Below are 24621 nucleotides of genomic sequence, written 5' to 3'. Positions count from 1 at the left end.
TGGATACGGGGTCCAGCTTGGGACGCCGTGGGAGATGGGGCCGCCGGTGCCCTGTCTCAGGGCCAAACCCCCAGGAGTCCCGCCCTCAGGATCTCCTTGAGCCGACTTCCACGGAGGGAAGGGGAGCTTCAGGACGCCTGCTGTGTTCTGGGGACTCCCGTTCAGATCCGATTTTGGCCCCCTCCCAGTGAGATAGGATGGGCTCACCACATCTGGTGAGGCAGGCAGGGCCTCGCTGCAGCGCAGAATGATCCCATAGGTCTCAAGGCGTAGCGTCAGCTGAAACTTCACTGATCCATCAGCCCTCTGCCTCCCTCCTCCTTCGAAAGAGCAGTGGCCTGCTCCGCTTCTAAAAGCCCTGGGGCTCCGGAAAGCCGACCGCGCTTTACAGGACACGTGCAGGCAGGAACAGGGGCGAATCCGAGGTGGAGACCATGTGACCACGCGTGGCACTGGCGTATCCCACAGCAGATGGTGTGAACGTGTGTCACCGGAGGCATACCGGGAGACGGCGAAACAAACGGTGGTGTCCAGGCATGTGCCAGTGGAAGGGGGGAACAAGTGACCTTTCGGTCAATGCCAAGGGAAATCAAAGGACACCTGGGACTCGGTGGGTGGGGGGCCTGTGCCTGACCCAAGCCAGGTTTTCCAATGCCTATCAGAGGAGCAAAGAATCTTCTGCAGAATTCGCCCCGCCCCCAACCCTCCTCCTCCCTGGTAGCCCTGACGCAACTTCCCCTGCACCCAGCCCCAGCCCCAGCCCCAGCCCCAGCCCCAGACACAGACCCAGCCCCAGCCCCAGCCCCAGCCCAGTCCCTCTGGTTCCCTGACATTCGTTTGGGCCACAAGATCAAGGGAGTCAGTCCACCCAGGAGCAGAGGAGAGGATGTCCCTCCAGAATGAGACAGGAAGTGCAGAGGAAATGCGACACCACCTGTCCTAGAAGACAAGGCCAGTCACGGTCGCCTAGCGCTCATTCTAGGCAGTCCACCCACCCATGAGGGGAAACATGGAGAACAAGGAAGCTTCCCTGTCTGAGACACGTATGGAAGCCAAGAAATCCAGGGTCATGAGACCTGCCCAATGAAGCAGAAAGACGTTTGGAGAGAGATACCATCATGACACGGATCTGCAGGAAGTGTGTCCCTGACGGACTGGGAAGTCATCTTTGTTGAAGACATTGGGCCAGAGCGAGAGGCATCCAGGCCCCTGAGAAACAGGTGAGGCAGAGCAAGAGGGAGGATAGAGCAGAGGCCAGAGCCCCGGCAGGATACAGCGCCGTGCCACCACCACGGGCATAAGGGGAGGGCTTCCAAAAGGGTGGCTTGTCCAGAGAGGCCAGCGTTCCAGTGACAGTGACAGGGATTGTTGCCATCTCCCATTCCCGGCTGCTTCTTCTACACGGTATGGTGGTGTGGCTTCATTTCTCAGAGAAGAGCCGTGAAAAGGTAAAACCATCTTCTCTGATGTGGTCCTGCTTCCCTACTGCGGGACAAAGAGCTCCTGTGGGGCTCTTTTCCTTGGTTGCTGTGTGGTCATGTTGATCTTAGAAAAGAGGCAGCTCATGATGGGGATGAGATTTCAATTGCTCCGGGACCGATGCATCTCCTCACGTGGGCCAGGCCTTCACACACCCAAAGCGGATCCGCGGCGGCGAAAACGATTGACAGCCGGCCTCATGACCCAGGCAGAGACGCAGAAAGAGGCTCAGCAAAGACAGGCCGACATGCCAGAAATCGCCTTGTGCTGCACAGGGCACATTCAGCCAAAGACACACACGCAGAGGGGCACGCACACACTAACCGACAGAGAGAGGGAAAGAAAGACACAGAGACTGAGAGACAGAGAGAGAAGAGAGGATGGGAGACACGCACACACGCGCGCACACATACACGCACACACACACACACAGAAACAGAGTCATACAGCAGAGGCATGGAAACACACCCCCCCCAGGCAACCCCTGAGGCTGCGGGGTTCTGCTCTCGACGAGAACGACCCTGGGGTGAGAGAAGAGCCCAGGGGCACGCAGGCCGACCTGTCCTCGAGATGACGGCGGCACGACTTTTGGGGAGACTCACCCCAACAGCGTCCGGGCAGGCCTGAGGCTGGGATGCCGTGCTGCTTCCCCCGGACTCCGCCTGGGGTTTCCTCATCCTGGTCGGCCCTTTGCGACTCCTGGCATCCGGAGACGTTCCCGTCGACCCCGTGGAGAGGTCAGACCGGAGCCTCAGAGCCCCGCCACCCAAGCACTGCCACGGAGGGCTCCTGCTCTGCCAAGCCTCAGGGACGGGTTTCTAAGACAACCGTGGGAAGCACTGTGACGGCAGAAGCCGCTCGCGCCTCGCGCATGCGCATTGGCTGGACCGACTCGCGCTCCGCTCCTGGCAGTCAGGCTGCGTCCCCTTTAAATAATGCCCCCGCTGCGCGGCTGCAGCGAGGCTCCTGCTGCAGCCGCGGCGGCGTGTGGATACGGGGTCCAGCTTGGGACGCCGTGGGAGATGGGGCCGCCGGTGCCCTGTCTCAGGGCCAAACCCCCAGGAGTCCCGCCCTCAGGATCTCCTTGAGCCGACTTCCACGGAGGGAAGGGGAGCTTCAGGACGCCTGCTGTGTTCTGGGGACTCCCGTTCAGATCCGATTTTGGCCCCCTCCCAGTGAGATAGGATGGGCTCACCACATCTGGTGAGGCAGGCAGGGCCTCGCTGCAGCGCAGAATGATCCCATAGGTCTCAAGGCGTAGCGTCAGCTGAAACTTCACTGATCCATCAGCCCTCTGCCTCCCTCCTCCTTCGAAAGAGCAGTGGCCTGCTCCGCTTCTAAAAGCCCTGGGGCTCCGGAAAGCCGACCGCGCTTTACAGGACACGTGCAGGCAGGAACAGGGGCGAATCCGAGGTGGAGACCATGTGACCACGCGTGGCACTGGCGTATCCCACAGCAGATGGTGTGAACGTGTGTCACCGGAGGCATACCAGGAGACGGCGAAACAAACGGTGGTGTCCAGGCATGTGCCAGTGGAAGGGGGAAACAAGTGACCTTTCGGTCAATGCCAAGGGAAATCAAAGGACACCTGGGACTCGGTGGGTGGGGGGCCTGTGCCTGACCCAAGCCAGGTTTTCCAATGCCTATCAGAGGAGCAAAGAATCTTCTGCAGAATTCGCCCCGCCCCCAACCCTCCTCCTCCCTGGTAGCCCTGACGCAACTTCCCCTGCACCCAGCCCCAGCCCCAGCCCCAGCCCCAGCCCCAGCCCCAGACACAGACCCAGCCCCAGCCCCAGCCCCAGCCCAGTCCCTCTGGTTCCCTGACATTCGTTTGGGCCACAAGATCAAGGGAGTCAGTCCACCCAGGAGCAGAGGAGAGGATGTCCCTCCAGAATGAGACAGGAAGTGCAGAGGAAATGCGACACCACCTGTCCTAGAAGACAAGGCCAGTCACGGTCGCCTAGCGCTCATTCTAGGCAGTCCACCCACCCATGAGGGGAAACATGGAGAACAAGGAAGCTTCCCTGTCTGAGACACGTATGGAAGCCAAGAAATCCAGGGTCATGAGACCTGCCCAATGAAGCAGAAAGACGTTTGGAGAGAGATACCATCATGACACGGATCTGCAGAAAGTGTGTCCCTGACGGACTGGGAAGTCATCTTTGTTGAAGACATTGGGCCAGAGCGAGAGGCATCCAGGCCCCTGAGAAACAGGTGAGGCAGAGCAAGAGGGAGGATAGAGCAGAGGCCAGAGCCCCGGCAGGATACAGCGCCGTGCCACCACCACGGGCATAAGGGGAGGGCTTCCAAAAGGGTGGCTTGTCCAGAGAGGCCAGCGTTCCAGTGACAGTGACAGGGATGGTTGCCATCTCCCATTCCCGGCTGCTTCTTCTACACGGTATGGTGGTGTGGCTTCATTTCTCAGAGAAGAGCCGTGAAAAGGTACAACCATCTTCTCTGATGTGGTCCTGCTTCCCTACTGCGGGACAAAGAGCTCCTGTGGGGCTCTTTTCCTTGGTTGCTGTGTGGTCATGTTGATCTTAGAAAAGAGGCAGCTCATGATGGGGATGAGATTTCAATTGCTCCGGGACCGATGCATCTCCTCACGTGGGCCAGGCCTTCACACACCCAAAGCGGATCCGCGGCGGCGAAAACGATTGACAGCCGGCCTCATGACCCAGGCAGAGACGCAGAAAGAGGCTCAGCAAAGACAGGCCGACATGCCAGAAATCGCCTTGTGCTGCACAGGGCACATTCAGCCAAAGACACACACGCAGAGGGGCACGCACACACTAACCGACAGAGAGAAGGAAAGAAAGACACAGAGACTGAGAGACAGAGAGAGAAGAGAGGATGGGAGACACACACACACGCGCGCACACATACACGCACACACACACACACAGAAACAGAGTCATACAGCAGAGGCATGGAAACACACCCCCCCAGGCAACCCCTGAGGCTGCGGGGTTCTGCTCTCGACGAGAACGACCCTGGGGTGAGAGAAGAGCCCAGGGGCACGCAGGCCGACCTGTCCTCGAGATGACGGCGGCACGACTTTTGGGGAGACTCACCCCAACAGCGTCCGGGCAGGCCTGAGGCTGGGATGCCGTGCTGCTTCCCCCGGACTCCGCCTGGGGTTTCCTCATCCTGGTCGGCCCTTTGCGACTCCTGGCATCCGGAGACGTTCCCGTCGACCCCGTGGAGAGGTCAGACCGGAGCCTCAGAGCCCCGCCACCCAAGCACTGCCACGGAGGGCTCCTGCTCTGCCAAGCCTCAGGGACGGGTTTCTAAGACAACCGTGGGAAGCACTGTGACGGCAGAAGCCGCTCGCGCCTCGCGCATGCGCATTGGCTGGACCGACTCGCGCTCCGCTCCTGGCAGTCAGGCTGCGTCCCCTTTAAATAATGCCCCCGCTGCGCGGCTGCAGCGAGGCTCCTGCTGCAGCCGCGGCGGCGTGTGGATACGGGGTCCAGCTTGGGACGCCGTGGGAGATGGGGCCGCCGGTGCCCTGTCTCAGGGCCAAACCCCCAGGAGTCCCGCCCTCAGGATCTCCTTGAGCCGACTTCCACGGAGGGAAGGGGAGCTTCAGGACGCCTGCTGTGTTCTGGGGACTCCCGTTCAGATCCGATTTTGGCCCCCTCCCAGTGAGATAGGATGGGCTCACCACATCTGGTGAGGCAGGCAGGGCCTCGCTGCAGCGCAGAATGATCCCATAGGTCTCAAGGCGTAGCGTCAGCTGAAACTTCACTGATCCATCAGCCCTCTGCCTCCCTCCTCCTTCGAAAGAGCAGTGGCCTGCTCCGCTTCTAAAAGCCCTGGGGCTCCGGAAAGCCGACCTCGCTTTGCAGGACACGTGCAGGCAGGAACAGGGGCGAATCCGAGGTGGAGACCATGTGACCACGCGTGGCACTGGCGTATCCCACAGCAGATGGTGTGAACGTGTGTCACCAGAGGCATACCGGGAGACGGCGAAACAAACGGTGGTGTCCAGGCATGTGCCAGTGGAAGGGGGGAACAAGTGACCTTTCGGTCAATGCCAAGGGAAATCAAAGGACACCTGGGACTCGGTGGGTGGGGGGCCTGTGCCTGACCCAAGCCAGGTTTTCCAATGCCTATCAGAGGAGCAAAGAATCTTCTGCAGAATTCGCCCCGCCCCCAACCCTCCTCCTCCCTGGTAGCCCTGACGCAACTTCCCCTGCACCCAGCCCCAGCCCCAGCCCCAGCCCCAGCCCCAGACACAGACCCAGCCCCAGCCCCAGCCCCAGCCCAGTCCCTCTGGTTCCCTGACATTCGTTTGGGCCACAAGATCAAGGGAGTCAGTCCACCCAGGAGCAGAGGAGAGGATGTCCCTCCAGAATGAGACAGGAAGTGCAGAGGAAATGCGACACCACCTGTCCTAGAAGACAAGGCCAGTCACGGTCGCCTAGCGCTCATTCTAGGCAGTCCACCCACCCATGAGGGGAAACATGGAGAACAAGGAAGCTTCCCTGTCTGAGACACGTATGGAAGCCAAGAAATCCAGGGTCATGAGACCTGCCCAATGAAGCAGAAAGACGTTTGGAGAGAGATACCATCATGACACGGATCTGCAGGAAGTGTGTCCCTGACGGACTGGGAAGTCATCTTTGTTGAAGACATTGGGCCAGAGCGAGAGGCATCCAGGCCCCTGAGAAACAGGTGAGGCAGAGCAAGAGGGAGGATAGAGCAGAGGCCAGAGCCCCGGCAGGATACAGCGCCGTGCCACCACCACGGGCATAAGGGGAGGGCTTCCAAAAGGGTGGCTTGTCCAGAGAGGCCAGCGTTCCAGTGACAGTGACAGGGATGGTTGCCATCTCCCATTCCCGGCTGCTTCTTCTACACGGTATGGTGGTGTGGCTTCATTTCTCAGAGAAGAGCCGTGAAAAGGTACAACCATCTTCTCTGATGTGGTCCTGCTTCCCTACTGCGGGACAAAGAGCTCCTGTGGGGCTCTTTTCCTTGGTTGCTGTGTGGTCATGTTGATCTTAGAAAAGAGGCAGCTCATGATGGGGATGAGATTTCAATTGCTCCGGGACCGATGCATCTCCTCACGTGGGCCAGGCCTTCACACACCCAAAGCGGATCCGCGGCGGCGAAAACGATTGACAGCCGGCCTCATGACCCAGGCAGAGACGCAGAAAGAGGCTCAGCAAAGACAGGCCGACATGCCAGAAATCGCCTTGTGCTGCACAGGGCACATTCAGCCAAAGACACACACGCAGAGGGGCACGCACACACTAACCGACAGAGAGAGGGAAAGAAAGACACAGAGACTGAGAGACAGAGAGAGAAGAGAGGATGGGAGACACGCACACACGCGCGCACACATACACGCACACACACACACACAGAAACAGAGTCATACAGCAGAGGCATGGAAACACACCCCCCCCAGGCAACCCCTGAGGCTGCGGGGTTCTGCTCTCGACGAGAACGACCCTGGGGTGAGAGAAGAGCCCAGGGGCACGCAGGCCGACCTGTCCTCGAGATGACGGCGGCACGACTTTTGGGGAGACTCACCCCAACAGCGTCCGGGCAGGCCTGAGGCTGGGATGCCGTGCTGCTTCCCCCGGACTCCGCCTGGGGTTTCCTCATCCTGGTCGGCCCTTTGCGACTCCTGGCATCCGGAGACGTTCCCGTCGACCCCGTGGAGAGGTCAGACCGGAGCCTCAGAGCCCCGCCACCCAAGCACTGCCACGGAGGGCTCCTGCTCTGCCAAGCCTCAGGGACGGGTTTCTAAGACAACCGTGGGAAGCACTGTGACGGCAGAAGCCGCTCGCGCCTCGCGCATGCGCATTGGCTGGACCGACTCGCGCTCCGCTCCTGGCAGTCAGGCTGCGTCCCCTTTAAATAATGCCCCCGCTGCGCGGCTGCAGCGAGGCTCCTGCTGCAGCCGCGGCGGCGTGTGGATACGGGGTCCAGCTTGGGACGCCGTGGGAGATGGGGCCGCCGGTGCCCTGTCTCAGGGCCAAACCCCCAGGAGTCCCGCCCTCAGGATCTCCTTGAGCCGACTTCCACGGAGGGAAGGGGAGCTTCAGGACGCCTGCTGTGTTCTGGGGACTCCCGTTCAGATCCGATTTTGGCCCCCTCCCAGTGAGATAGGATGGGCTCACCACATCTGGTGAGGCAGGCAGGGCCTCGCTGCAGCGCAGAATGATCCCATAGGTCTCAAGGCGTAGCGTCAGCTGAAACTTCACTGATCCATCAGCCCTCTGCCTCCCTCCTCCTTCGAAAGAGCAGTGGCCTGCTCCGCTTCTAAAAGCCCTGGGGCTCCGGAAAGCCGACCTCGCTTTACAGGACACGTGCAGGCAGGAACAGGGGCGAATCCGAGGTGGAGACCATGTGACCACGCGTGGCACTGGCGTATCCCACAGCAGATGGTGTGAACGTGTGTCACCAGAGGCATACCGGGAGACGGCGAAACAAACGGTGGTGTCCAGGCATGTGCCAGTGGAAGGGGGGAACAAGTGACCTTTCGGTCAATGCCAAGGGAAATCAAAGGACACCTGGGACTCGGTGGGTGGGGGGCCTGTGCCTGACCCAAGCCAGGTTTTCCAATGCCTATCAGAGGAGCAAAGAATCTTCTGCAGAATTCGCCCCGCCCCCAACCCTCCTCCTCCCTGGTAGCCCTGACGCAACTTCCCCTGCACCCAGCCCCAGCCCCAGCCCCAGCCCCAGCCCCAGACACAGACCCAGCCCCAGCCCCAGCCCCAGCCCAGTCCCTCTGGTTCCCTGACATTCGTTTGGGCCACAAGATCAAGGGAGTCAGTCCACCCAGGAGCAGAGGAGAGGATGTCCCTCCAGAATGAGACAGGAAGTGCAGAGGAAATGCGACACCACCTGTCCTAGAAGACAAGGCCAGTCACGGTCGCCTAGCGCTCATTCTAGGCAGTCCACCCACCCATGAGGGGAAACATGGAGAACAAGGAAGCTTCCCTGTCTGAGACACGTATGGAAGCCAAGAAATCCAGGGTCATGAGACCTGCCCAATGAAGCAGAAAGACGTTTGGAGAGAGATACCATCATGACACGGATCTGCAGGAAGTGTGTCCCTGACGGACTGGGAAGTCATCTTTGTTGAAGACATTGGGCCAGAGCGAGAGGCATCCAGGCCCCTGAGAAACAGGTGAGGCAGAGCAAGAGGGAGGATAGAGCAGAGGCCAGAGCCCCGGCAGGATACAGCGCCGTGCCACCACCACGGGCATAAGGGGAGGGCTTCCAAAAGGGTGGCTTGTCCAGAGAGGCCAGCGTTCCAGTGACAGTGACAGGGATGGTTGCCATCTCCCATTCCCGGCTGCTTCTTCTACACGGTATGGTGGTGTGGCTTCATTTCTCAGAGAAGAGCCGTGAAAAGGTACAACCATCTTCTCTGATGTGGTCCTGCTTCCCTACTGCGGGACAAAGAGCTCCTGTGGGGCTCTTTTCCTTGGTTGCTGTGTGGTCATGTTGATCTTAGAAAAGAGGCAGCTCATGATGGGGATGAGATTTCAATTGCTCCGGGACCGATGCATCTCCTCACGTGGGCCAGGCCTTCACACACCCAAAGCGGATCCGCGGCGGCGAAAACGATTGACAGCCGGCCTCATGACCCAGGCAGAGACGCAGAAAGAGGCTCAGCAAAGACAGGCCGACATGCCAGAAATCGCCTTGTGCTGCACAGGGCACATTCAGCCAAAGACACACACGCAGAGGGGCACGCACACACTAACCGACAGAGAGAGGGAAAGAAAGACACAGAGACTGAGAGACAGAGAGAGAAGAGAGGATGGGAGACACGCACACACGCGCGCACACATACACGCACACACACACACACAGAAACAGAGTCATACAGCAGAGGCATGGAAACACACCCCCCCCAGGCAACCCCTGAGGCTGCGGGGTTCTGCTCTCGACGAGAACGACCCTGGGGTGAGAGAAGAGCCCAGGGGCACGCAGGCCGACCTGTCCTCGAGATGACGGCGGCACGACTTTTGGGGAGACTCACCCCAACAGCGTCCGGGCAGGCCTGAGGCTGGGATGCCGTGCTGCTTCCCCCGGACTCCGCCTGGGGTTTCCTCATCCTGGTCGGCCCTTTGCGACTCCTGGCATCCGGAGACGTTCCCGTCGACCCCGTGGAGAGGTCAGACCGGAGCCTCAGAGCCCCGCCACCCAAGCACTGCCACGGAGGGCTCCTGCTCTGCCAAGCCTCAGGGACGGGTTTCTAAGACAACCGTGGGAAGCACTGTGACGGCAGAAGCCGCTCGCGCCTCGCGCATGCGCATTGGCTGGACCGACTCGCGCTCCGCTCCTGGCAGTCAGGCTGCGTCCCCTTTAAATAATGCCCCCGCTGCGCGGCTGCAGCGAGGCTCCTGCTGCAGCCGCGGCGGCGTGTGGATACGGGGTCCAGCTTGGGACGCCGTGGGAGATGGGGCCGCCGGTGCCCTGTCTCAGGGCCAAACCCCCAGGAGTCCCGCCCTCAGGATCTCCTTGAGCCGACTTCCACGGAGGGAAGGGGAGCTTCAGGACGCCTGCTGTGTTCTGGGGACTCCCGTTCAGATCCGATTTTGGCCCCCTCCCAGTGAGATAGGATGGGCTCACCACATCTGGTGAGGCAGGCAGGGCCTCGCTGCAGCGCAGAATGATCCCATAGGTCTCAAGGCGTAGCGTCAGCTGAAACTTCACTGATCCATCAGCCCTCTGCCTCCCTCCTCCTTCGAAAGAGCAGTGGCCTGCTCCGCTTCTAAAAGCCCTGGGGCTCCGGAAAGCCGACCGCGCTTTACAGGACACGTGCAGGCAGGAACAGGGGCGAATCCGAGGTGGAGACCATGTGACCACGCGTGGCACTGGCGTATCCCACAGCAGATGGTGTGAACGTGTGTCACCGGAGGCATACCGGGAGACGGCGAAACAAACGGTGGTGTCCAGGCATGTGCCAGTGGAAGGGGGGAACAAGTGACCTTTCGGTCAATGCCAAGGGAAATCAAAGGACACCTGGGACTCGGTGGGTGGGGGGCCTGTGCCTGACCCAAGCCAGGTTTTCCAATGCCTATCAGAGGAGCAAAGAATCTTCTGCAGAATTCGCCCCGCCCCCAACCCTCCTCCTCCCTGGTAGCCCTGACGCAACTTCCCCTGCACCCAGCCCCAGCCCCAGCCCCAGCCCCAGCCCCAGACACAGACCCAGCCCCAGCCCCAGCCCCAGCCCAGTCCCTCTGGTTCCCTGACATTCGTTTGGGCCACAAGATCAAGGGAGTCAGTCCACCCAGGAGCAGAGGAGAGGATGTCCCTCCAGAATGAGACAGGAAGTGCAGAGGAAATGCGACACCACCTGTCCTAGAAGACAAGGCCAGTCACGGTCGCCTAGCGCTCATTCTAGGCAGTCCACCCACCCATGAGGGGAAACATGGAGAACAAGGAAGCTTCCCTGTCTGAGACACGTATGGAAGCCAAGAAATCCAGGGTCATGAGACCTGCCCAATGAAGCAGAAAGACGTTTGGAGAGAGATACCGTCATGACACGGATCTGCAGGAAGTGTGTCCCTGACGGACTGGGAAGTCATCTTTGTTGAAGACATTGGGCCAGAGCGAGAGGCATCCAGGCCCCTGAGAAACAGGTGAGGCAGAGCAAGAGGGAGGATAGAGCAGAGGCCAGAGCCCCGGCAGGATACAGCGCCGTGCCACCACCACGGGCATAAGGGGAGGGCTTCCAAAAGGGTGGCTTGTCCAGAGAGGCCAGCGTTCCAGTGACAGTGACAGGGATGGTTGCCATCTCCCATTCCCGGCTGCTTCTTCTACACGGTATGGTGGTGTGGCTTCATTTCTCAGAGAAGAGCCGTGAAAAGGTACAACCATCTTCTCTGATGTGGTCCTGCTTCCCTACTGCGGGACAAAGAGCTCCTGTGGGGCTCTTTTCCTTGGTTGCTGTGTGGTCATGTTGATCTTAGAAAAGAGGCAGCTCATGATGGGGATGAGATTTCAATTGCTCCGGGACCGATGCATCTCCTCACGTGGGCCAGGCCTTCACACACCCAAAGCGGATCCGCGGCGGCGAAAACGATTGACAGCCGGCCTCATGACCCAGGCAGAGACGCAGAAAGAGGCTCAGCAAAGACAGGCCGACATGCCAGAAATCGCCTTGTGCTGCACAGGGCACATTCAGCCAAAGACACACACGCAGAGGGGCACGCACACACTAACCGACAGAGAGAGGGAAAGAAAGACACAGAGACTGAGAGACAGAGAGAGAAGAGAGGATGGGAGACACGCACACACGCGCGCACACATACACGCACACACACACACACAGAAACAGAGTCATACAGCAGAGGCATGGAAACACACCCCCCCAGGCAACCCCTGAGGCTGCGGGGTTCTGCTCTCGACGAGAACGACCCTGGGGTGAGAGAAGAGCCCAGGGGCACGCAGGCCGACCTGTCCTCGAGATGACGGCGGCACGACTTTTGGGGAGACTCACCCCAACAGCGTCCGGGCAGGCCTGAGGCTGGGATGCCGTGCTGCTTCCCCCGGACTCCGCCTAGGGTTTCCTCATCCTGGTCGGCCCTTTGCGACTCCTGGCATCCGGAGACGTTCCCGTCCACCCCGTGGAGAGGTCAGACCGGAGCCTCAGAGCCCCGCCACCCAAGCACTGCCACGGAGGGCTCCTGCTCTGCCAAGCCTCAGGGACGGGTTTCTAAGACAACCGTGGGAAGCACTGTGACGGCAGAAGCCGCTCGCGCCTCGCGCATGCGCATTGGCTGGACCGACTCGCGCTCCGCTCCTGGCAGTCAGGCTGCGTCCCCTTTAAATAATGCCCCCGCTGCGCGGCTGCAGCGAGGCTCCTGCTGCAGCCGCGACGGCGTGTGGATACGGGGTCCAGCTTGGGACGCCGTGGGAGATGGGGCCGCCGGTGCCCTGTCTCAGGGCCAAACCCCCAGGAGTCCCGCCCTCAGGATCTCCTTGAGCCGACTTCCACGGAGGGAAGGGGAGCTTCAGGACGCCTGCTGTGTTCTGGGGACTCCCGTTCAGATCCGATTTTGGCCCCCTCCCAGTGAGATAGGATGGGCTCACCACATCTGGTGAGGCAGGCAGGGCCTCGCTGCAGCGCAGAATGATCCCATAGGTCTCAAGGCGTAGCGTCAGCTGAAACTTCACTGATCCATCAGCCCTCTGCCTCCCTCCTCCTTCGAAAGAGCAGTGGCCTGCTCCGCTTCTAAAAGCCCTGGGGCTCCGGAAAGCCGACCGCGCTTTACAGGACACGTGCAGGCAGGAACAGGGGCGAATCCGAGGTGGAGACCATGTGACCACGCGTGGCACTGGCGTATCCCACAGCAGATGGTGTGAACGTGTGTCACCGGAGGCATACCGGGAGACGGCGAAACAAACGGTGGTGTCCAGGCATGTGCCAGGGGAAGGGGGGAACAAGTGACCTTTCGGTCAATGCCAAGGGAAATCAAAGGACACCTGGGACTCGGTGGGTGGGGGGCCTGTGCCTGACCCAAGCCAGGTTTTCCAATGCCTATCAGAGGAGCAAAGAATCTTCTGCAGAATTCGCCCCGCCCCCAACCCTCCTCCTCCCTGGTAGCCCTGACGCAACTTCCCCTGCACCCAGCCCCAGCCCCAGCCCCAGCCCCAGCCCCAGACACAGACCCAGCCCCAGCCCCAGCCCCAGCCCAGTCCCTCTGGTTCCCTGACATTCGTTTGGGCCACAAGATCAAGGGAGTCAGTCCACCCAGGAGCAGAGGAGAGGATGTCCCTCCAGAATGAGACAGGAAGTGCAGAGGAAATGCGACACCACCTGTCCTAGAAGACAAGGCCAGTCACGGTCGCCTAGCGCTCATTCTAGGCAGTCCACCCACCCATGAGGGGAAACATGGAGAACAAGGAAGCTTCCCTGTCTGAGACACGTATGGAAGCCAAGAAATCCAGGGTCATGAGACCTGCCCAATGAAGCAGAAAGACGTTTGGAGAGAGATACCATCATGACACGGATCTGCAGGAAGTGTTTCCCTGACGGACTGGGAAGTCATCTTTGTTGAAGACATTGGGCCAGAGCGAGAGGCATCCAGGCCCCTGAGAAACAGGTGAGGCAGAGCAAGAGGGAGGATAGAGCAGAGGCCAGAGCCCCGGCAGGATACAGCGCCGTGCCACCACCACGGGCATAAGGGGAGGGCTTCCAAAAGGGTGGCTTGTCCAGAGAGGCCAGCGTTCCAGTGACAGTGACAGGGATGGTTGCCATCTCCCATTCCCGGCTGCTTCTTCTACACGGTATGGTGGTGTGGCTTCATTTCTCAGAGAAGAGCCGTGAAAAGGTACAACCATCTTCTCTGATGTGGTCCTGCTTCCCTACTGCGGGACAAAGAGCTCCTGTGGGGCTCTTTTCCTTGGTTGCTGTGTGGTCATGTTGATCTTAGAAAAGAGGCAGCTCATGATGGGGATGAGATTTCAATTGCTCCGGGACCGATGCATCTCCTCACGTGGGCCAGGCCTTCACACACCCAAAGCGGATCCGCGGCGGCGAAAACGATTGACAGCCGGCCTCATGACCCAGGCAGAGACGCAGAAAGAGGCTCAGCAAAGACAGGCCGACATGCCAGAAATCGCCTTGTGCTGCACAGGGCACATTCAGCCAAAGACACACACGCAGAGGGGCACGCACACACTAACCGACAGAGAGAGGGAAAGAAAGACACAGAGACTGAGAGACAGAGAGAGAAGAGAGGATGGGAGACACGCACACACGCGCGCACACATACACGCACACACACACACACAGAAACAGAGTCATACAGCAGAGGCATGGAAACACACCCCCCCCAGGCAACCCCTGAGGCTGCGGGGTTCTGCTCTCGACGAGAACGACCCTGGGGTGAGAGAAGAGCCCAGGGGCACGCAGGCCGACCTGTCCTCGAGATGACGGCGGCACGACTTTTGGGGAGACTCACCCCAACAGCGTCCGGGCAGGCCTGAGGCTGGGATGCCGTGCTGCTTCCCCCGGACTCCGCCTGGGGTTTCCTCATCCTGGTCGGCCCTTTGCGACTCCTGGCATCCGGAGACGTTCCCGTCGACCCCGTGGAGAGGTCAGACCGGAGCCTCAGAGCCCCGCCACCCAAGCACTGCCACGGAGGGCTCCTGCTCTGCCAAGCCTCAGGGACGGGTTTCTAAGACAACCGTGGGAAGCACTGTGACGGCAGAAGCCGCTCGCGCCTCGCGCATGCGCATTGGCTGGACCGACTCGCGCTCCGCTCCTGGCAGTCAGGCTGCGTCCCCTTTAAATAATGCCCCCGCTGCGCGGCTGCAGCGAGGCTCCTGCTGCAGCCGCGGCGGCGTGTGGATACGGGGTCCAGCTTGGGACGCCGTGGGAGATGGGGCCGCCGGTGCCCTGTCTCAGGGCCAAACCCCCAGGAGTCCCGCCCTCAGGATCTCCTTGAGCCGACTTCCACGGAGGGAAGGGGAGCTTCAGGACGCCTGCTGTGTTCTGGGGACTCCCGTTCAGATCCGATTTTGGCCCCCTCCCAGTGAGATAGGATGGGCTCACCACATCTGGTGAGGCAGGCAGGGCCTCGCTGCAGCGCAGAATGATCCCATAGGTCTCAAGGCGTAGCGTCAGCTGAAACTTCACTGATCCATCAGCCCTCTGCCTCCCTCCTCCTTCGAAAGAGCAGTGGCCTGCTCCGCTTCTAAAAGCCCTGGGGCTCCGGAAAGCCGACCGCGCTTTACAGGACACGTGCAGGCAGGAACAGGGGCGAATCCGAGGTGGAGACCATGTGACCACGCGTGGCACTGGCGTATCCCACAGCAGATGGTGTGAACGTGTGTCACCGGAGGCATACCGGGAGACGGCGAAACAAACGGTGGTGTCCAGGCATGTGCCAGTGGAAGGGGGGAACAAGTGACCTTTCGGTCAATGCCAAGGGAAATCAAAGGACACCTGGGACTCGGTGGGTGGGGGGCCTGTGCCTGACCCAAGCCAGGTTTTCCAATGCCTATCAGAGGAGCAAAGAATCTTCTGCAGAATTCGCCCCGCCCCCAACCCTCCTCCTCCCTGGTAGCCCTGACGCAACTTCCCCTGCACCCAGCCCCAGCCCCAGCCCCAGCCCCAGCCCCAGACACAGACCCAGCCCCAGCCCCAGCCCCAGCCCAGTCCCTCTGGTTCCCTGACATTCGTTTGGGCCACAAGATCAAGGGAGTCAGTCCACCCAGGAGCAGAGGAGAGGATGTCCCTCCAGAATGAGACAGGAAGTGCAGAGGAAATGCGACACCACCTGTCCTAGAAGACAAGGCCAGTCACGGTCGCCTAGCGCTCATTCTAGGCAGTCCACCCACCCATGAGGGGAAACATGGAGAACAAGGAAGCTTCCCTGTCTGAGACACGTATGGAAGCCAAGAAATCCAGGGTCATGAGACCTGCCCAATGAAGCAGAAAGACGTTTGGAGAGAGATACCGTCATGACACGGATCTGCAGGAAGTGTGTCCCTGACGGACTGGGAAGTCATCTTTGTTGAAGACATTGGGCCAGAGCGAGAGGCATCCAGGCCCCTGAGAAACAGGTGAGGCAGAGCAAGAGGGAGGATAGAGCAGAGGCCAGAGCCCCGGCAGGATACAGCGCCGTGCCACCACCACGGGCATAAGGGGAGGGCTTCCAAAAGGGTGGCTTGTCCAGAGAGGCCAGCGTTCCAGTGACAGTGACAGGGATGGTTGCCATCTCCCATTCCCGGCTGCTTCTTCTACACGGTATGGTGGTGTGGCTTCATTTCTCAGAGAAGAGCCGTGAAAAGGTACAACCATCTTCTCTGATGTGGTCCTGCTTCCCTACTGCGGGACAAAGAGCTCCTGTGGGGCTCTTTTCCTTGGTTGCTGTGTGGTCATGTTGATCTTAGAAAAGAGGCAGCTCATGATGGGGATGAGATTTCAATTGCTCCGGGACCGATGCATCTCCTCACGTGGGCCAGGCCTTCACACACCCAAAGCGGATCCGCGGCGGCGAAAACGATTGACAGCCGGCCTCATGACCCAGGCAGAGACGCAGAAAGAGGCTCAGCAAAGACAGGCCGACATGCCAGAAATCGCCTTGTGCTGCACAGGGCACATTCAGCCAAAGACACACACGCAGAGGGGCACGCACACACTAACCGACAGAGAGAGGGAAAGAAAGACACAGAGACTGAGAGACAGAGAGAGAAGAGAGGATGGGAGACACGCACACACGCGCGCACACATACACGCACACACACACACACAGAAACAGAGTCATACAGCAGAGGCATGGAAACACACCCCCCCAGGCAACCCCTGAGGCTGCGGGGTTCTGCTCTCGACGAGAACGACCCTGGGGTGAGAGAAGAGCCCAGGGGCACGCAGGCCGACCTGTCCTCGAGATGACGGCGGCACGACTTTTGGGGAGACTCACCCCAACAGCGTCCGGGCAGGCCTGAGGCTGGGATGCCGTGCTGCTTCCCCCGGACTCCGCCTGGGGTTTCCTCATCCTGGTCGGCCCTTTGCGACTCCTGGCATCCGGAGACGGTCCCGTCGACCCCGTGGAGAGGTCAGACCGGAGCCTCAGAGCCCCGCCACCCAAGCACTGCCACGGAGGGCTCCTGCTCTGCCAAGCCTCAGGGACGGGTTTCTAAGACAACCGTGGGAAGCACTGTGACGGCAGAAGCCGCTCGCGCCTCGCGCATGCGCATTGGCTGGACCGACTCGCGCTCCGCTCCTGGCAGTCAGGCTGCGTCCCCTTTAAATAATGCCCCCGCTGCGCGGCTGCAGCGAGGCTCCTGCTGCAGCCACGGCGGCGTGTGGATACGGGGTCCAGCTTGGGACGCCGTGGGAGATGGGGTCGCCGGTTCCCTGTCTCAGGGCCAAACCCCCAGGAGTCCCGCCCTCAGGATCTCCTTGAGCCGACTTCCACGGAGGGAAGGGGAGCTTCAGGACGCCTGCTGTGTTCTGGGGACTCCCGTTCAGATCCGATTTTGGCCCCCTCCCAGTGAGATAGGATGGGCTCACCACATCTGGTGAGGCAGGCAGGGCCTCGCTGCAGCGCAGAATGATCCCATAGGTCTCAAGGCGTAGCGTCAGCTGAAACTTCACTGATCCATCAGCCCTCTGCCTCCCTCCTCCTTCGAAAGAGCAGTGGCCTGCTCCGCTTCTAAAAGCCCTGGGGCTCCGGAAAGCCGACCGCGCTTTACAGGACACGTGCAGGCAGGAACAGGGGCGAATCCGAGGTGGAGACCATGTGACCACGCGTGGCACTGGCGTATCCCACAGCAGATGGTGTGAACGTGTGTCACCGGAGGCATACCGGGAGACGGCGAAACAAACGGTGGTGTCCAGGCATGTGTCAGTGGAAGGGGGGAACAAGTGACCTTTCGGTCAATGCCAAGGGAAATCAAAGAACACCTGGGTCTCGGTGGGTGGGGGGCCTGTGCCTGACCCAAGCCAGGTTTTCCAATGCCTATCAGAGGAGCAAAGAATCTTCTGCAGAATTCGCCCCGCCCCCAACCCTCCTCCTCCCTGGTAGCCCTGACGCAACTTCCCCTGCACCCAGCCCCAGCCCCAGCCCCAGCCCCAGCCCCAGACACAGACCCAGCCCCAGCCCCAGCCCCAGCCCAGTCCCTCTGGTTCCCTGACATTCGTTTGGGCCACAAGATCAAGGGAGTCAGTCCACCCAGGAGCAGAGGAGAGGATGTCCCTCAAGAATGAGACAGGAAGTGCAGAGGAAATGCGACACCACCTGTCCTAGAAGACAAGGCCAGTCACGGTCGCCTAGCGCTCATTCTAGGCAATCCACCCACCCATGAGGGGAAACATGGAGAACAAGGAAGCTTCCCTGTCTGAGACACGTATGGAAGCCAAGAAATCCAGGGTCATGAGACCTGCCCAATGAAGCAGAAAGACGTTTGGAGAGAGATACCATCATGACACGGATCTGCAGGAAGTGTGTCCCTGACGGACTGGGAAGTCATCTTTGTTGAAGACATTGGGCCAGAGCGAGAGGCATCCAGGCCCCTGAGAAACAGGTGAGGCAGAGCAAGAGGGAGGATAGAGCAGAGGCCAGAGCCCCGGCAGGATACAGCGCCGTGCCACCACCACGGGCATAAGGGGAGGGCTTCCAAAAGGGTGGCTTGTCCAGAGAGGCCAGCGTTCCAGTGACAGTGACAGGGATGGTTGCCATCTCCCATTCCCGGCTGCTTCTTCTACACGGTATGGTGGTGTGGCTTCATTTCTCAGAGAAGAGCCGTGAAAAGGTACAACCATCTTCTCTGATGTGGTTCTGCTTCCCTACTGCGGGACAAAGAGCTCCTGTGGGGCTCTTTTCCTTGGTTGCCGTGTGGTCATCTTGATCTTAGAAAAGAGGCAGCTCATGATGGGGATGAGATTTCAATTGCTCCGGGACCGATACATCTCCTCACGTGGGCCAGGCCTTCACACACCCAAAGCGGATCCGCGGCGGCGAAAACGATTGACAGCCGGCCTCATGACCCAGGCAGAGTCGCAGAAAGAGGCTCAGCAAAGACAGGCCGACATGCCAGAAATCGCCTTGTGCTGCACAGGGCACATTCAGCCAAAGACACACACGCAGAGGAGCACGCACACACTAACCGACAGAGAGAGGGAAAGAAAGACACAGAGACAGAGAGACAGAGAGAGAAGAGAGAATGGGAGACAGACACACACGCGCGCACACATACACGCACACACACACACACAGAAACAGAGTCATACAGCGGAGGCATGGAAACACACCCCCTAGGCAACCCCTGAGGCTGCGGCGTTCTGCTCTCGACGAGAACGACCCTGGGGTGAGAGAACAGCCCAGGGGCACGCAGGCCGACCTGTCCTCGAGATGACGGCGGCACGACTTTTGGGGAGACTCACCCCAACAGCGTCCGGGCAGGCCTGAGGCTGGGATGCCGTGCTGCTTCCCCCGGACTCCGCCTGGGGTTTCCTCATCCTGGTCGGCCCTTTGCGACTCCTGGCATCCGGAGACGTTCCCGTCGACCCCGTGGAGAGGTCAGACCGGAGCCTCAGAGCCCCGCCACCCAAGCACTGCCACGGAGGGCTCCTGCTCTGCCAAGCCTCAGGGACCGGTTTCTAAGACAACCGTGGGAAGCACTGTGACGGCAGAAGCCGCTCGCGCCTCGCGCATCCGCATTGGCTGGACCGACTCGCGCTCCGCTCCTGGCAGTCAGGCTGCGTCCCCTTTAAATAATGCCCCCGCTGCGCGGCTGCAGCGAGGCTCCTGCTGCAGCCGCGGCGGCGTGTGGATACGGGGTCCAGCTTGGGACGCAGTGGGAGAGGGGCCGCCGGTGCCCTGTCGCAGGGCCAAACCCCCAGGAGTCCCTCCCTCAGGATCTCCTTGAGCCGACTTCCACGGAGGGAAGGGGAGCTTCAGGACGCCTGCTGTGTTCTGGGGACTCCCGTTCAGATCGGATTTTGGCCCCCTCCCAGTGAGATAGGATGGGCTCACCACATCTGTTGAGGTAGGCAGGGTCTCGCTGCAGAATAGAATGATCCAATAGGTCTGAAGGCGTAGTGTCAGCTGAAAACTTCACTGATCCATCAGCCCTATGCCTCCCTCCTCCTTTGAAATTGCAGTGGCCTGCCCCGCTTCTAAAACCCTGTGGCTCCTGAAAGCCGACCGCGCTTTACAGGACACGTGCAGGGAGGAACACGGGCGAATCCGAGGTGGAGACCATGTGACCCCATGTGTCACTGGCGGATCCTAGAGCAGATGGTGTGAACGTGTGTCACCGAAGGCATATCGGGAGACGGCGAAACAAACGTTGGTGTCTAGGCATGTGCTAGTGGAAGGGGGGAACATGTGGCATATCCGTCAATGCCAAGGAAAATCAAAGAAAACCTGGGAGCCCGGGAGTGGGGGGTTCTGTGGCTCTCCCAAGCAGGTTTTCAAATGCCTTTCAGAGAAGCAGATAAGTTTCTGCACACTTGTGTAGTCACTAGGCCCTTCCTCAGAGTGATTCTTAAATGTGTGCATTTAGGAAGATTTTACCTACCCAAGTTTATTAATAAATATACCTTGTTATTGTTTATATTCAGGGAGAGTGTGCATATTTAAATCCTTACTTCTCACCTGCGTGTGTTGGTTCATGCATGTAATCCGGAGTTGGAGTATTGTTTCCGTCCAGGAGTTTGAGACCAGCCAGGTCAACATAGTGGGATACCATCTCTAGAAAATATAAAAATTTGCAGGTCATAGTGGCGAACGGCTATAGTCCCCATCTACTTGGGAAGCTGAGGTGGGAGGATCAATTGAGCCGTGGAGTTTGAGGCTGCAGTGCAGTGAACCATGATCACACAATTGCACTCCAGCCTGGGTGACAGAGTAAGACTTTTTCTCATAGAAAAAAAAAAAGGGAAAAAGAAAAAAAATCTACTTCTCTGGGTTACCAGTGCAGTGTACTTTGAAAAATAAAATGAACTGTCACAAGTTATAATCTTTTTCCTAAGTTTTCTTGAAAAAAGGAAAAGTTTCTCCATAATTTATAGGGTGAATCAAATGAATCTTATAAAATATTTTTGTTTAAAATGTACATCTTTGAAACTTGGTAAATATGTTAATGTACTGAGAATTTTTATAATATGAAAAACTCTCTGATGTATCTAATTTACATGTTTTAATTTATATATTTTTGTGAACAAGGAATATACTGTTTATTAAAAAAAAAAGAAGTTTCTGCAAAATTCGCCCCACCCCCAACCCTCCTCCGCCCTGATATCCCTGAGGCCACTTCCACTGCACCAAGCCCCAGCCCCAGCCCCAGACCCAGCCCCAGCCCCAGCCCCAGACACAGACCCAGCCCCTGCCCCAGCCCCAGCCCAGTCCCTGTGGTTCCCTGACATTCGATTCGGCCACAAGATTAAGGGAGTCAGTCCACCCAGGAGCAGAGGAGAGAACGTCCCTTAAGAAAGACTGAAAGTGCAGAGGAAATGCGACACCAGCTCTCTTAGAAGACAAGGCCAGTCACGGTCGCCTAGCGCTCATTCTAGGCAATCCACCCACCCATGAGGGGAAACATGGAGAACAAGGAAGCTTCCCTGTCTGAGACACATATGGAAGTCAAGAAATCCAGGGTCATGAGTCCCGTCCAATGAAGCAGAAACCTGTTTGGAGAGAGAAACAAACATGACACTGATCTGCAGGAAGTGCGTCCCTGACGGACTGGGAAGTCATCTTTGTTGAAGACATTTGGCCAGAGCGAGAGGCATGCAGGCCCCTGAGAAACAGTGGAGGCAGAGCAAGAGGGAGGATAGAGCAGAGGCCAGAGCCCCGGCAGGATACAGCGCCATGCCACCGCCACGGGCATAAGGGGAGGGGTTCCAAAAGGGTGGCTTGTCCTGAGAGGCCAGCGTACTAGTGATAGGGATTGTTGCCATCTCCCATTCCTTGCTTCCTCTTCCAGACTGTATCGTGGTGTGGCTTCATTTCTCAGAGAAGAGCCATGAAAAGATACAACCATCTTCTCTGACGTGGGTCCATTCCTCTCCTGCAGGACAAAGAGCTCCTGTGGAATTCTTGTCCTTCGCTGCAGTGAGGTCATCTTGATGTTAGAAAAGAGGCAGCTCATGATGGGGATGAGATTTCAATTGCTCCTGGACCGATGCATCTCCTTACATGGACCAGGCCTTCACACACCCAAAGCAGATTCGCGGTGGCGAAAGCAATTGACAACCGGCCTCATGACCCAGCCAGAGACGCAGAAAGAGGCTCAGCAAAGACAGGCCGACATGCCAGAAATTGCTTTGTGGTGCACAGGGCACTTTCTGACAAAGACACACACGCACGGGGGCACAAACACACTAACCAACAGGGAGAGGGAAAGAAAGACACAGAGACTGAGAGACAGAGAAGAGAGAATGGGACATACACACAGACACACACACACACACACACACAAACAGAGTCATACACAAGAGGCATTGAAACACACACCCCCAGGCCACCCCTGAGGCTTCGGGGTTCTGCTCTGGACGAGAACGACCCTCGGGTGAGAGATCAGCCCCAGGGGCACGCAGGCCGACCTGTCCTCGAGATGACGGCGACACTACTTTTGGGGAGACTCACTCCAACACCGTCCGGAGAGGCCTGAGGCTAGGATGCCGTGCTGCTTCCCCCGGACTCCGCCTGGGGTTTCCTCATCCTGGTCGGCCCTTTGCGACTGCTGGCATCAGGAGACGTTCCCGTCGACCTCGTGGAGCGGTCAGGCCGGAGCCTCAGAGCCCCGCCACCCAAGCACCGCCACGGAGGGCTCCTGCTTTGCCAAGCCTCAAGGGACCGGTTTCTAAGACAACCGTGAGAAGTACTGTGAAGGGAAGAGAAGCTCGCGCCTCGCGCATGCGCGTTGGCTGGGCCGACTCGGGCTCAGCTCCTGGCTGTCAGGCTGTGTCCGCTTTAAATTAGGCCTAGGTTGTGTGGTGTCAGCTAGTCTCCTGCCTCAGCCGTGGTGGCTGCTGGATCCGGGGCCCGGTTTGGGGCAGCATGGGACAGGGGTCCGCGGATGTCCTGTCCCAGGGCCAAGCCCCCAGGAGTCCTGTCCTCCGGACCTCCTTGAGCCCACTTCCACGGAGGGATGGGGAGTTTCAGGGCGCCTACTGGTTTCTGGGGACTCCCGTTCAGATCCGATTTTGGCCCCCTCCGAGTGAGATAGGATGGGCTCACCACATCTGATGAGGCAGGCAAGACCTCTCTTCAGCACACATCTACCCCATGGGTCTCAAGGCGTGTTTTCAGCTGAAAATTCACTGATCCATTAGCCGTCTTCCTCCCTCCTCCTTTGGAAGAGCAGTGGACTGCCCGGCGTCTAAAAGCTCTGGGCCTCCGGAAAGCCGATAGCGCTTTCCAGGACACGTGCAAACAGGAACAGGGGTGAATCCAACGTGGAGACCATGGGGCCACGCGTGGTAGTGGCGTGTCTCATGGCAGATGGTTTGATTGTGTGTCACCGGAGGCATATGGGGCGACGGCGAAACAAACGGTGGTGTTCAGGCTTGTGCCCTGTGGAAGGCGGAACAAGTGACGTTTTCATCAATGCCAAGGAATATCAAAGTACACCTGGGAACCAGGAGGGGCCCGGTGCCTGACCGAAGCCCCATTTTGAAATGCCTGCTAGAGGAGCAGAGAGGTTTCTCCAAAATTCACCCCACCTCCAACCCTCCACCGTCCAGGTAGCCCTTACTCCACCTCTTCTGCACCCAGCCCCAGTCCTGGAAACCAGCAACAATGAAAGCCTCGGAAACCGTGGAACAACTGGAAACCACCTCCAAGGGCATAAGGGGAGGAGTCCCAAACGGGTGACTTGTCCTGAGAGGCTTGCTTTCCATTGACAGGCGTCCTTGTTATGTCCCGTTTTCAGCTTCTGTTGAAGATTGATTCGTAGCATGGCTTCATTTCTCAGAGAAGAGCCATGAGGAGACAGAACCATCTCCTTTCACATTGGTGTCCTCCCCTACTGGAAAACAGTTAACTCCTTGTAGTTTTGTTTGTTTGTTTGTTTGTTTGTTTTGTTGGAGTGTGGTCATCTTGATTCTAGAAAAGAGGCAGCTCAGGATCGGGATGAAATTTCAGTTTCTCTGAAACCGACGCTTTTCACATTGTCGAGGTCTTCAGAAAGCCAAAGTGGAACCGCCGCGGAAATGATTGACAGCCGGCCACATGACCCAGGCAGAGACGCAGACTGGGGCCCACTAAAGACACGCTGACATGCAAGAGATCGCTTTGTAGCGCACTGGGCACATAAACACACACGCACACGGGCTCACTCACACAGAGAGACAGAGAAAGTGAGAGAAACAGAGAGTGAGTGACAGAGAGAATGGGAGACACACGCACCAGACATACAGCAGTGTCAGAGAGACACACCGCCCCAGGCAATCACTGAGGCTGCGGGTCTCTGCTCTTTGGGAGAATGACCATCGGGTGAGAGAGTAGTCCTTCGGCACACAGACAAACCTGTCCTCGAGATCACAAGGGGCATGACTTTGGAGGCTCACCCGAACACCGTACTGGCAGGCCTGAGGCTGGGATGCCACCCCGCTTTCCCCGGACTCCGTCTGCTGTTTCTGCATCCTGGTAGCCCCTCTGTGTAGCATAATGTCCCGAATCTGTTTTGTCGACCCCCTGGATTGGT

The 24621-nt window shown here is 58.8% G+C and overlaps 1 protein-coding gene across 4 annotated transcripts in view; it reads right to left on the bottom strand.

The window, feature by feature from the left end:
- The window catches only part of LOC129017995 (uncharacterized), a 257780-nt gene extending 235026 nt beyond the window's left edge, over positions 1–22754 (bottom strand). Inside the window, exon 1 of one of the 4 annotated variants that reach the window (XR_010124753.1) lies at positions 22560–22754. Coding sequence is in view for 1 of the 4 variants with exons in the window: in XM_063656950.1 (XP_063513020.1) it covers positions 19352–19426 (75 nt within the window). In the remaining 3 variants the exon portion in view is untranslated. Of the gene's footprint in view, positions 1–19351; positions 19591–22559 lie in introns of those variants that run through there. The other 3 variants (XR_010124752.1, XR_010124755.1, XM_063656950.1) reach the window with 3 other exon arrangements.
- Positions 22755–24621: the final 1867 nt, after the last annotated feature.

Source organism: Pongo pygmaeus, chromosome 19, assembly GCF_028885625.2.
Source record: "Pongo pygmaeus isolate AG05252 chromosome 19, NHGRI_mPonPyg2-v2.0_pri, whole genome shotgun sequence".
Taxonomy (NCBI): domain Eukaryota; kingdom Metazoa; phylum Chordata; class Mammalia; order Primates; family Hominidae; genus Pongo; species Pongo pygmaeus.
The sequence above is the reverse complement of the archived record's forward strand: the minus strand, read 5'-3'. Positions and strand labels throughout refer to the sequence as shown.